This window comes from Ustilago hordei (assembly GCF_900519145.1).
Source record: "Ustilago hordei strain Uho2 genome assembly, contig: UHO2_contig_06, whole genome shotgun sequence".
Taxonomy (NCBI): domain Eukaryota; kingdom Fungi; phylum Basidiomycota; class Ustilaginomycetes; order Ustilaginales; family Ustilaginaceae; genus Ustilago; species Ustilago hordei.
The window spans coordinates 267,709-280,115 of NW_024545253.1; the positions used below are offsets into that span (position 1 = coordinate 267,709).

Here is a 12,407-nt window from a genome sequence, read left to right on the forward strand (position 1 = left end):
CAATCCCATGTTTATCCATGATGAGTCATTGCTCTTGGTCACCCCTGAGTTGTTATCCAATGCATGTCATCATGGCAATGCATGTGCATCCCACATGAATTTCTGACTGTGTGCAGCCTTTCCCATTAGACATTCATTTAGGTCTCGCTTGCACTCCGCGGACCCCGTTATCCCGTTGTGGTGCCGACGCATCTTCAACTCTCTCTCTCTCCAATATTGACGCGTTGGCAAGAGCGATAACTGACGGTTGAATGTTTTCGCACGAGAGTAAGAAAGAGATAGAATTGCGTGCGTTTATGCTTCCCGTTGTTCTGCGCCCGTCGATCTGAGCTCAGTTTGAGTTGCGTTTGGCTTTCATTCTCTCCCCCACATAGCCATTGTATGCATTCCTTCGCCCCCCTTTCCCGTCTCGATATCCCACATCTCGACTGTCGACTCCTCTAGCTTGGACGTGGAAGGGCGTCGATTCAAAGCCCAATCAGGTGGCCGTTACCAATCCAAGGGCGTGCATTCATTGCTTTCTTGCTCTCCTGCCTCCATCACGGACTTGCAGGCTTCTGCCTGTTGCCCTCTTCCTTCCATCCGCACGGCATCGTGTCCATCGTATAGGTTGCTCTCTCGTTCACAATTCGACCTCTACTCCGTTCGCTCATCTTCCGCATCCATCAAGGCCAACGTCCCGCCCGTAATCAAAGCTTTTAGAATTGATCCGCCTCTCAGGCATAGAACCCCATCATGGCATCCACAAAAGCCGTCGATCGCGTCTGGGCGCTTCACGACTTTGAAGCCGAGAACCCAGATGAGGTCTCGTTCAAGGCTGGAGAGTGCATCTTCGTCGTTGAAAAGGATGACGAGTTCGGAGATGGCTGGTGGCAAGGCACCAACCAGAGCGGTCACACCGGTCTCTTCCCCTTCACTTATACCACTCTCGATCGCAATCTTGCTCTAAGCGCCAAGTCCGACAACGCAACTCCAGATGCGCTTGGCACACCTCAAGCTCTTGGCTCCTGCGCAAAACCCGGCGTAATGCACTCCACCATGGCCGACATCGACAATGCTCTTACAGAACTCCAAAGCGATCGCAAACCATCTAGCCTCAACGGAAGCACCTCCGCTGCTGCTGATGCTCGTGCAGGAGGAACAGTTGGCAGCAATCCCAATGCTCATGCTTCTCGAGCTTCTTTCACCAGCGAGCCAACTGACGCCGATGATCAATCCGACAACTTTGGCGAATCCGACAACTTTGCCAACAGAGCCATCGCCGCTCGTGCCGCACTTGCAGCTAATGCACAGAAGAACCTCGCCAACGATGCAGAGCGTGAAAAGCAGCAGGAACAGCGCATACGAGCAGAAGCACAGCGTCAATTTGAGCAGGAAGAAGCTTGTCAACGTCAGCTGTTGCTTCAAGTGGAAAAGGAACGCCAGGCCAAGTTGGCCGCTGGTGAATTGCATCCATCTGAAGAAAAGTCAAAAGCGCCTCCTATCGCTGGCGTGGATATGAGCGATGAGAGTGATAGCGAAGGATCGGTCGGCTTCTTGGATGATTTCCAGGACAAGACTCATAGTCCACTCTTTGGCAACCTTGCCCCGACTCCCACCGAGGCTACGGCTGCCAGGGAGATCAAACCTCCCACTTCGCATTTGCAGGGGATCGTGGAGGATCATCTCGCAGCTACTGCCAAATCGCCAGTCCAACCACAGTCTAGTCTTGTGCAGGCAGAGACACCAGCTCTGGCGCCTCTCACTTCCAATGACATTGCTTCCTCGCTCACACCAGATGTCGAGAGTGCTCCCACCAACACTACCGCTGTAGCACCCGTTTCCCAGTCCACTTCGAGCACTGTTCCCGCTTTGGCGGCTGGTGCGGGTGCTGTTGCGCTCGGTAGCACCGCTGCTGCCGTTGCAAACCACGAACGATCGGCCAATGCATCCACTACCGGAAGTGCAGCAGTACCAGCAGCCGCTGACGACGGTGCTCGATCTGTCGCTGGTGATAGTACTCGAACCGGCACAGAGACAGGTCCAGGCACTGGCATAGCCACCGGCACTGCCACTGCTGCCACTTCGATCGCTGCTGGGACCGACAATGACACACCACGATCAAGCACTCCCGCAGCATCCACTCCCGCAGCTGCTGCGGGCACCAAATCTCCCGCTCCCGTATCTGCCAACATCGCCGGTGACCCGACAGAGTGGGGTGTCGACCAAGTCGTCGAATGGGCACGCTCCAAAGGTTGGGACGAAGCATCCGTCGTCAGCAAGTTCCGCGAACACGAGATCTCGGGAGACGTCTTGCTCGAAATGGACATCAACATCCTCAAAGAGATTGAGATTGTTGCTTTCGGCAAGCGTTTTCAAGTCGCCAACGGTATCAAAGAGCTTCGTTCTCAAGTTCCCGGTGCTGTTACCACTCCTGGCTTATCTCAGTCTGTGCAGAATGAAGGACTTGGTAGTCCAGCGCTCATTGCTCCAGGTGCACCTGGAACTTCCACTTACTCGCCCTACAATCCGGGCTCGCACAACGGCAGCAATGCTGATGGTCGAAGCTTGAGCGCTAGGATGGCTGAGACGAGTTTGGATCAGAGTTTCGCGCCGACTTCCAGTCGACCGGGAAGTTTTGGTGGCGATCGAGACTCGTTTGGTGGTCCAGCTCAGGCTGGTGGGTTTGGTGGACAAGGTTTTGCTGGTCCGGCAGGTGTGGCCGCGTGGCAAGCACAGCAAGCGGGTCAGTTGGCTCACGGATCGCGTGTTCCGAGTGGAGATGTTTCTCTTTCGCCTACCAGCACTTCGCAGTTTGGTGCTATGCAGAATCCAAGATATGCTCCCACAAGCGGTGCGGGTGCGGGTGCAGGTGCGGGTGCGGGTGCGGGTGGTCCGTATGAAGACAAGCTGGGTGCTCTCCCTACATCTCCACGCAAGCGAGAATCGACTGGATCGGCGGGGGCTTCGGAGAAGAACAACAGATCGAGCTTCTTCGGTCTTGGTCAACGTAATCGCAAGCCTCCTCCTAACCAAGCGGCTAGAGCTGACAGTGTAGTTGGTGGACCAGCTTCTAGTGTTGGTGATGATGATGGTAGGAGTAGCAAAGGTACCCTCTCGAGACTTGGGTTTGCGAGGAGTTCGAAGAATATCAGCAATCAATCCTCGCAGAGCAACTTTAAGGATCAGATCTCCTTGCCGACTTCCAGTCCTCACTTTGATAGTAATGGGGATACGGCAAGACGACAGCGTCAATCCACCGGTGGTGGTATGGCTCCTGGAATGCCTGGTACATCTCAACAACACCAACAACAAGCGAATATGGGAATGGGAATGCCAACCAACGCTCGTCCCACTTCGATCGGTTCAGCTGGACTCGACGCTCCTCCTACCCCTTCCGCATCCGCTGCCGCTGTCGGTACAGGCGCAGGTACCGGTACAGCAGATGGTCCAGTAATGTCTCGCATCCAACCAGTCGATCTGGAAGGATGGATAAAGAAAAAAGGCGAACGGTACAATTCCTGGAAACCTCGTTATCTTGCCCTCAAAGGTCCCGATCTGGTCATCCTACGCGATCCCCATGCTGAGAAGATCAAAGGCTACGTCAATATGAACGGATACAAAGTTATCGCCGACGAAAACACAAATCCAGGAAAGTACGGGTTCAAGATTCTCCACGAAACTGAAAAACCTCATTACTTTTCCAGTGAAGATCCAATCCTAGTTCGAGAATGGATGAAGATGCTAATGAAGAGTACGATTGGTAGGGATCATAGCTTCCCAGTGATAAGCAGTTATAACAATGCCACTATTAGTTTGAAGGAAGCTCAGAGGATGAATCCACCACCGAGACCACCGAGTCCAACAAGTAGAGCTAGGACGCAAAGGGCGAAAGTTAGGCCAAATCCGGAACAGTTGACCGCAAGAGATGCGGCGATATTGATGAACTTGACTAGTGCACAGCCGACAAAGATGGATCATCATGTCTAGGCTCAAAGTATAGGGGATCTGATCAATCCATGCAATGATGAAGCTTTTTTTATGATTGTTTGCAATGGTGTGTGTGTGTGTGTGTGTGTGTGTGTGGTATGGGGTTAGAGGTCGGTGAAGAATGATTGACTTTTGCCCTTCTTTCCCTTCGAGAATGGTGGTGCTTCTTCTTCTGACTCTTCCTCCTCCTCTTCGCTAGCCTCTGCGTCATCTTGGTCGGAGTCGTCGGGGGAAGGTTGGTTTTGTAACCCGGCAAACTCGTCCTCCTCTTGTTCCTCTTCTTGATCATCATCACTATGCGCATCCGGATGGAACCCAACAACCCCCAATGGTCCCGCCTCTGCCTCCTCCCCTTCCCCCTCTCCATCGTCATCATCCAACAAGGGAGTCAAATCAGTAAATTTAACGGCATGACTATGACCAATACTACCCAACACATTGGCCTTTCTTCTCATCCTTTCCACTGGTAAGCCATCATGACTTGCAATCACACCCAACAACTTACTCGGCAATATTTGAACAACCCTCACAAGTCCATCTGAGCTACCAGTCAAAACAGTCTCGTTGTCCAGAGTGACGAGTGTATCGACGGAAGCTGGGTGACCCGGAACTCTATCGACGTGATCCAGTAAGCCTCGAGACGGGTTCCAAAGCGAAAGAATGCCGAGTTGTGTGCCAACAACTAACTTTGACGAAGAGCGGATGCAAGTGATGGAGAGCAGTTCGTCTTCTTGGTCTTGGGATAATTCGAAAGAGGTTGGTCCTGAAGATCTTAGATCTATGCTAGACAGGGAACCGTCTCCAGAGGTTACCATTAATCTTTGCCTACCTTGTCTCTTTTCCTCCTCTCCCGCATCTTCGTCACTACTCTCCCCCTGACTCTGTTCATCACTTTGATCCTGCTGAGCTTTGACTAGTGCAGCTTGTCGTGCTTTCTTCCGTTGCTTCTTAAGCTGAGTTTTACTTTTCCTCCCTGCCGCCTGCCCTTTGCCTTTTTTCGGAATGGGAAGATCAGGGAGGAAAAGGAGATCGGTGATCCAATCAAAATGATGTTCCCACTTCCTAACTTGCCCTCCCTTTCCCCCCTTTCTAGGATCAAAAAGTCTTACAACTCCATCGTCATCACCCGTGACAACCATGCCTTCATCTATCGGCAACACGCGGCTCGGTGCTGCATCATGGACCCTGATCCAACTGTCAACCACTCTGCCGGTCTCTACATCTGTCTTGAACAGGCTTTTGTCCTTGCTAATACTATAAATGTGCGGGGTGGTGGGGTGAAATGCTAGGCCTCGACATGATTTCTTGCTTGGACGGGAGATCCATACTTTTTCGTAAAGTTTGGCTGGTGAGGTGGTGACGGGATCAGAGGAGGTGCGGATCTTCTTTGAGGGTGGCGAGGAGGAGGCGGGTGCGGGCGTGCGAGAGGAGGAAGGGGCAGAAGCATAGTCGTCATAATTGATCAGTTGGATTTTACCTGAGATGAGTCCTACAGCGAGTAGGTTTTTGTTTTCGTCTGGATGGAAGGAAAGATCCAGAGCATCGGATGATAGAGGGATGTCCATGGTTGGCTTACCCTTCGTGCTGCGATGGATGTTGATGGTTGTACGATGAAGAGGAGGAGGAAGTGCGAGAAAAAAAGAGGCAACAGAAATGAAAGCAATTGTTTTGTGCACGGACCATCTAGGCAAAAGGCGTTGATGTTAGACCGAACAAGTTTTTGTCTGAAGAAATGGGCAAAAGTTGCGATCGGATCCGATTTCAAATCAGGTGTATCTAAACCTTCTCGGATCCTGTCTTACTCCACCATCACTCCACTCACTCAACAGCTGTTGTTCTGATCCTTCTCATCAACACACACATCGCAGGGAGCCCAAATTACAGCTCCGCACAGCTCTCCGTCCATCGCAACCAAACAGCACCAACATCGACACAGACAGATCAATAGCCGAAGATGCCAGTTCCATTCGAAGCTTTTTTGCACATGGGTACGTCCCCATCCCCCCTTTCCCCCACCCCTACCTCTCATCCTCGGAGAGTTCTTGCTGACACCAGTTGAATGTTTTGCTTCGGGCTTCGGCAGGGATGGTGGTAGTAATGTTCGGCGTAGCAGGAACAGGTTATAACGTCGTTCGAAGGTTGGCTGAAGATGGAAAGGTATGTCCCTCCCCACAACCCATCCCCATCACCCATTACCATTCTTATCATCCCTTCTTTCCACCCCTGCTTACCCCTCCCCTATTTCTTTTGATGTGGTCCGATGGATGATGTAGCCAATTCGACACTCGCTAGACGACTGGGAACGAATGATGATGAAACGTGATGAACGTTTAACGGGTAGTTTGCGAGGTCAAAGTGTAAGTTCCCAATCCCCAACCCCCAACCCCCAACCCACAACCCTACGAGAGGAGAATACTGATGACCATGACAATATGTGTTTTGGGAATTGGGGATGACAGACAAACCCTATAGCACCGAAAGAGTTTGCTACTAATAGCGCCTGGTCGACTGAGAAGCTCTCTTAGACGTCGCAAGGCATTCTTTTACTACATGTTTCCATTCAAGACTCTTTCTCGCAATTTTACAACGTCCTCACAAACAGCGTATCGCAGAAGTTTCAGGCGTTGTGCGATCAGACAGGCATCATTGGAGATGATGTTGGTGTTCGGATTGAACGATGCCTGGAAAAGAGCGCAGGGTTGGTGCTACTTGCAAATCTCAACCCTCCTCCTCAGCACCTCGCTGACATTCACTTTTCCGTCATCAATGTTCCCAAGCTTCTCCAACAAATGCCGATACTCGTCGCCCTTCCTACCTTCTTCCTCGGCATGGAAAACAATTTCAACTGCTTTTGCTAGCGTCACTGCCTCCCCCTTTGCGCCCTTGCTTTCCCCCTCCGCACCACCACTCGTACTACTCGGCAGCGTCAGTAACCTCGCCACATCCCCCACCACTTTCCACGGCGCTTCCGGCTTCCTACCCAACCTACCCCCTCCCGCTAACTCCCCCACCACCCCTAGCCAACCCTCTTCTAAATCCTTCCTAAACCTTACACCCCCAGCTAGATTAAACCTTTTCGAACCACCTGCCATTACAAGCCTCTCCACTAGCGCCCCCGAAATAGAAGTGGAGATATGGCGGTAGATGGGGAGCATTGTTTCTCGGGAGAGAATCGTTAGGAGATGCGAGAGGTGTGAGTTGAAGATGGCCAATGCCGGGATGAGAGAGGGGGTTGGGTACGGTTCGATTTCCTCCAATCCTTCGTCGGAGTCAGGGTTGAGAGGGGTGGAGGGGAGGGATTCTTGATCCCACCTACGCAAAGTATAGGGACGGAGCAATTCGAGCGTTTCAGTAGTAACCAATCTTTCGATAGCTGCAATAGCACGTTGTGAAATCTCTCCAAATTTGCGTCTTGGTTCTTCCCATACTCCATACCGACCGAATTCATTCAACACCTGCTTATTCCCCACATCACCAAGCTTCGGAGTCCCAAAGCCACCTTCTCCAGTACTCGAGATGATGGGACTTGCTCCTCCACCACCGGCGAGAGGTCTTGCAACTGCAGCACCCCTCTTCAACCCTCTCCTCAACAACATGCCCAAACTAGCCGCATCCAACTCTCTATCCTCTTCCCTCCCTTCATCCTCCTTCAACCCCAAAGCTAAACCCCTTCCCTCCTCGGTACTACTCAACTGCTCGCTAAGTTGGATAAACCCAACAGTCTCACTCCATCTCTCCAACTCCCCGCCTACATATTCCGAACTTAATAAGGCCTTCACTAATCTTCCTAAGCCTCTCAAACCTCTAACCATATCTGAATCGCCTCCTGCACCGGAGGGAGTTGTACCGGGAACGATTTCGCCCGGCATAGCCCTAGCAAAAGCAGAACTTAACGATTCGAACGCGTCCAAACTCCTCGTCAACCTCTGTGCATAACTTCGTAGGATGGGTAACTGGACGATGGCGAGGAAGGAAAGTCGTTGGGAAAGGGATGGGAGCGGTTGGTATCGCTCCGAGACTGAATCGAGCATTTCGATTACCGAACGTGCGGATTTTGTCGTACGAAAACCTTCACCTTCCGAAGAGGGGAAAGAGGAGGGGGAGAAGAGTTGAGTTTCATCGTCGGCGACGGAATCGGTTGAACGGATGGCCCAAGCGTCTGAACTTTCCATGATTTGCTCGAATCGTTGTAGTGCGAATGTTTTTTCTCCTTCGAGCCAGCGATTGAAGCATGTGGGGTTGTCGAGGATGTCTGACGCCAAGGAGTGTGTTCCTGCGCCATTGAGCACAGCGAGGGAGGGAGGGAATTGGCTGGATAGGTCAGCGTCGAAGGTAAGCGTTTGGAAGATCGTATGTGCCAGCAACGAAGGATGGTCTAGTAATGCCGGTAAAGTAGACGCGAGCTTGTGTCGTAGCGGGGTGAGAAGTCCGTGCAAAAGCTCTGCTGTTGTATCGATGTGCCGATAGGTGCGGTGAGAGGGCGAAGAATTGGCATATGCGCGATTGAGCCTCACAACGGGCCCACCCGAACCGGGTACCTTGTGAATAGCAGGCGAGAAGAGGGGAGCTTGAGACTTGATCAACGCTGCAATATGCGACAGAAACCATTCTGGTTTATCCAATCGATTCGTAGAACGATCTCCGTCAAAATGGTATCGGAAACGAAGGAGCATAGGTTCGATAAGACATTGAGTTGTGAGGAGGGGTTGGTAGGCCTCGCTTCCTGCTTTTACCCCATCGGAAGAAGGGGTGCGCGGTTTGGCGGTTGCTCGTTTGAGCAGACCTAGTTGTTCGGCTGTATCTTGGAGCTGACATACCTCCATCCAGGTTTGCTTGACTTGTTCGCTCTCGAGGAGCTTAGATGCGGACGACGAAGGTGTCTTTGTATCGATGTCGGGGTTGTTAGGATGGATTTTCTCCTGCGAGGATGCAGTAGCAGCAATTGCTTGGGACAGCCTACCACATCTAGCCTTTCGAATCGCTTTGAATGCTGCTGATCGCTGTGCACGCAGAAACCCAACCAATTTTGGCTCTTTTCCTCTTTCTGCGCCTTGGTAAATGGAAAGCTGCTCAACCCTCCGCACTAAGCCATCTAACTCGCTCAACTTGACCAACGCTTCCCCCCCCTTCTTCCCTCGCTCTTCATCGCACTTTACCACCTCCAAGCGCAAATCCTCCGCCTGAGCAAGAATACCAAAGTAGTCCTTCGCCTTGTTCAACTGTGCAATTGCGGTATGCAGCTGCTCCAATCTGTTCATCAACGTTTGCACACCGGTTTTACTCGATTCTGCCGCACTGCGAGCAGAGGAGACAACAAGATCCTCGCAAAGATCCAAGAGCTTATCTTCGGTCGATGCGATATGTTCCGGAAGCGAGGCCAGCTTCTCTTTGAGGATCTTAACTCCGGATAGGCTGGAGATGAGTTGGCGACGGAGTTGCGATTCGAGGTCGGATGTGCGTGTGGAGGCTTGTGCGTGTGCCGAGGTGAGGTCGGAAAGGTATGCTTCGAGTGCAGAGGAGGTGGGGAGGGTGGTAAAGAGCGGGGTGTTGGCATTGCTGGAGAGGGAGGAGGAGGAGGAGAGAGAGTCGGATGCGAGTTGGGGAAGAATGTAGTTGCAATGTTGAACGACGTAAGTGAGTTGTTGTTCTTCTGTAGGTGGTTGGAGGTAGGATGATAGCTGGTGCGGCTCCAGCGTCGTGGCTGGCGGCGCTGTGTCGGATGCAGCCATTTTGGCGAGGGAATGTTAGGGGGAATGTGGTGTGAGATGGAAAGAAGGATTGAGATGGTGGTGGGAATGCGAGATGGCACAAGCGAGCGAGTTTGCTTCTTTTCACGTGGAGGGCATTTGTCTGAAATAGAAGTAGTAACGACGGCCTAACAGGTGGGAATAAAAACAATCCTCGGAAATCGGAACTCGGCCAATCCTCAGCACAGAACAGCACAGCACAGCACAGCACAGCACAGCAACAGCACAGCCCCATTCATTCATTTCAGGCACTTTTGCAGTCAACGCTTTGAGGGCCACGCTACACACAAACTCTCTCGTATCGCATTACTTGGCATTTCCCTACCATCATCACCATCTCCCATCATCACCTTGCCTTCTCTCCACCATCAATCTTTTCACAGCACGATTCAGCACCAGAACTATCACATCAGACAACATTCACTAGCGTACATCGGCCAGCCCAATCGAAGGGCACAGCCGCAGCGATGGCTCGATCAGGCGAACCCTCTCGATCTCAATCCACCTCTCGTAGATCCGACGAGCTCTTTGCCGCATTCAACGGTCCAGCTGATACCGATCCTGGGTTACCAGGATGCAAGGGAGCTAGTTCTTCAAATAGACGCTCGACTGATGTGTTCTTCGATGCTGGTGATGCACTTCCCGCACTGGACTCACACCATGACAACAACACCAGTGCCACAGACAGCGACCCTTTAGGTGCAAATAGAGCAAATACAGCATCCAGCGCTTCTGCTCCATCCACTTTCCGACAACCAGCCCTTTTCAACCGCACTGGCGCTACACCAGCGTACGACTTTGAAAGGCCGGAATACTTTCCTATCGTTACAAGGAGACCTCCACCTACGAGCTCTCGTCCTGATGCTGCCAACCACGGCACTGCCGATGCAAATGCATCCTCGAATGGAAACAGCAACAGCAACAGTGCGCACCAAACAACGATAGACATGGAAGGGGACGATTCAATGCACTCAGCTGGAGGCGGGGGAAGTGGTGTCACTCGCAACGGATACAGTTCTTTACCTACCTCATTCAGTGGAGGAGAAGCCGTCGCCGGAGGTAGCACTCATGATGAGAACATGTCGAGATCCGATCGCTTGCGCTTTGCACTTGGTCGATTCGGTCGGTTTGTCGGAATGGGCATCCCTGGAGCCCGCTACTCCTCTCTCTCGCAGCAAGATGGTAGTCGAGCCGGCGTCCACCGACCGCGCCTTGTCGGCGGAGGCATCGGTCAAGACGGTGTATTCGCCAATCTCAGTGCTAAACCAGAACGTCGTCGTCGAGGTCAAAACACCGGCACCACCGACGACCGCGGCGACGACGACGATTTGGAAGACGACGCACAACCACCCACCTACGAGATCGCAGCCGCCGACGCAGTGCCGCAGTACTGGGAGACTACGATTTTGGGCGGAAGTGTACATCCGCTCGCCAACGGATTAGGTTGGGTCCCTGGAGGAGCGCATGTTGGTGCGATAGAGGATTTGATTGTCGAAGGTCTAGCAGTGGGCAATCTGTTTGGATTTGCATGGAACTTGTTAGTTTCGATGACGTTCCAGTTTGTTGGCTTTTTGCTGACGTATTTGTTGCATACTACGCATGCTGCGAGATGTGGAAGTCGTGCGGGCTTGGGGGTTACGCTGATTCAGTATGGGTTTTATTTGAGGACGAGGGCAAGCGAGATGGCCGAGGGCAAGATTGTGGATACCAGTGGAGGGTTTGGGTCGGGGGGAGCTATTTCTCCTGGTCCAGGCTCGGCTGGGTGGTTTGGTGAGGATCTGGCCGATACCCAAGATGAAGGCGGGGCGAGGAGGAGGAGAGGGTGGATTTCGCGTGCTCAGGTTCAACCGGATGGTGGTGCGACACTGGCGGATTTGTTTGCAGCACAAGCAGATGGTCAACCGGTGAATGTGGAGGCAAGTATCAGCGATTCGATGAGTCAATCGACCGAATGGTTGGCATATGTGTTGATGGTTTTGGGTTGGACGATCTTGCTTTCGAGTATGCTGAGCTATTGGAGGATTTGGAGGTGGGCCAAGTCGCTCGTCGATGCTGCGCATAGAGAACAAGAGTCGTCCGACCCGCCGCAAGAGACAAGTAGTGGGGAGACAGCGGATGCAACGAGTATCGTAAACAGATTCAGATCTCTTTTCGGCTCAAGAGATGGGAATGGAGCTGGATCGGGAGAAGATTGGGTTCTGTTCCCTGGTATTGGTCATCGATTAGGTAGATCAGGCGGCGGCGGTGGTGGTAGCGGGAGTGCAAGAGATCATCCAACAAGTATCGCCGATCTGGAAGATGATGACGGCTTGGATACGGAAGATGCTACTCTCAACCCGGCGGAAAGAAGGTTGTTGGCCGATATGAGGAGAGTTGGTCTTGCCTAGCCTCTCCTTGCCTCCCATGCTATACATACACATTCTTTTGTTTCTATCGCAATCGCAAGTGCAAGTCATGGTTTCTGTCGATCTCAAGTCATGCATGAATGAGGTGAAGGTAAAGAGCGTGATGCCGAAAGAGTGACTCCTACGGAAAGTGGGTGACTCTAGTTGGTGGTAGTCTGACTCGAATCTATCGTCGACTGTGTGGCCTTCCCCGCGGAGCTGAGTTGCACGAGTCAGCAATGGAAGACCTTGTTCCGCTTTTTGTGTGCTTCTACGTCGGACTGAAAAGCACACATCTCGCTCATCT

General features: G+C 52.3%; 5 protein-coding genes across 5 annotated transcripts; 3 read left to right on the forward strand and 2 right to left on the reverse strand.

Annotated features, from left to right (window-relative positions):
• Positions 1 to 735: 735 nt before the first annotated feature.
• Positions 736 to 3,969, forward strand: UHO2_03547 (uncharacterized protein; the record flags this gene model as incomplete). Its single annotated transcript, XM_041554153.1, has 1 exon — positions 736 to 3,969. The coding sequence occupies one exon, from the start codon at positions 736 to 738 to the stop codon at positions 3,967 to 3,969; it is 3,234 nt and encodes a 1,077-aa protein (XP_041410087.1).
• A 104-nt stretch (positions 3,970 to 4,073) lies between these two features.
• On the reverse strand, positions 4,074 to 5,534 carry UHO2_03548 (uncharacterized protein; the record flags this gene model as incomplete). Its single annotated transcript, XM_041554154.1, has 1 exon — positions 4,074 to 5,534. One exon carries the CDS (start codon positions 5,532 to 5,534, stop codon positions 4,074 to 4,076), a length of 1,461 nt encoding a protein of 486 aa, XP_041410088.1.
• A 389-nt stretch (positions 5,535 to 5,923) lies between these two features.
• UHO2_03549 (uncharacterized protein) lies at positions 5,924 to 6,494 on the forward strand (the record flags this gene model as incomplete). The annotated part of the gene is made up of 4 exons (XM_041554155.1): positions 5,924 to 5,957; positions 6,053 to 6,126; positions 6,243 to 6,326; positions 6,429 to 6,494. 4 exons carry the CDS (start codon positions 5,924 to 5,926, stop codon positions 6,492 to 6,494), a joined length of 258 nt encoding a protein of 85 aa, XP_041410089.1.
• A 180-nt stretch (positions 6,495 to 6,674) lies between these two features.
• Positions 6,675 to 9,698, reverse strand: UHO2_03550 (uncharacterized protein; the record flags this gene model as incomplete). The annotated part of the gene is made up of 1 exon (XM_041554156.1): positions 6,675 to 9,698. The coding sequence occupies one exon, from the start codon at positions 9,696 to 9,698 to the stop codon at positions 6,675 to 6,677; it is 3,024 nt and encodes a 1,007-aa protein (XP_041410090.1).
• A 485-nt stretch (positions 9,699 to 10,183) lies between these two features.
• UHO2_03551 (uncharacterized protein) lies at positions 10,184 to 12,103 on the forward strand (the record flags this gene model as incomplete). Its single annotated transcript, XM_041554157.1, has 1 exon — positions 10,184 to 12,103. The coding sequence occupies one exon, from the start codon at positions 10,184 to 10,186 to the stop codon at positions 12,101 to 12,103; it is 1,920 nt and encodes a 639-aa protein (XP_041410091.1).
• Positions 12,104 to 12,407: the final 304 nt, after the last annotated feature.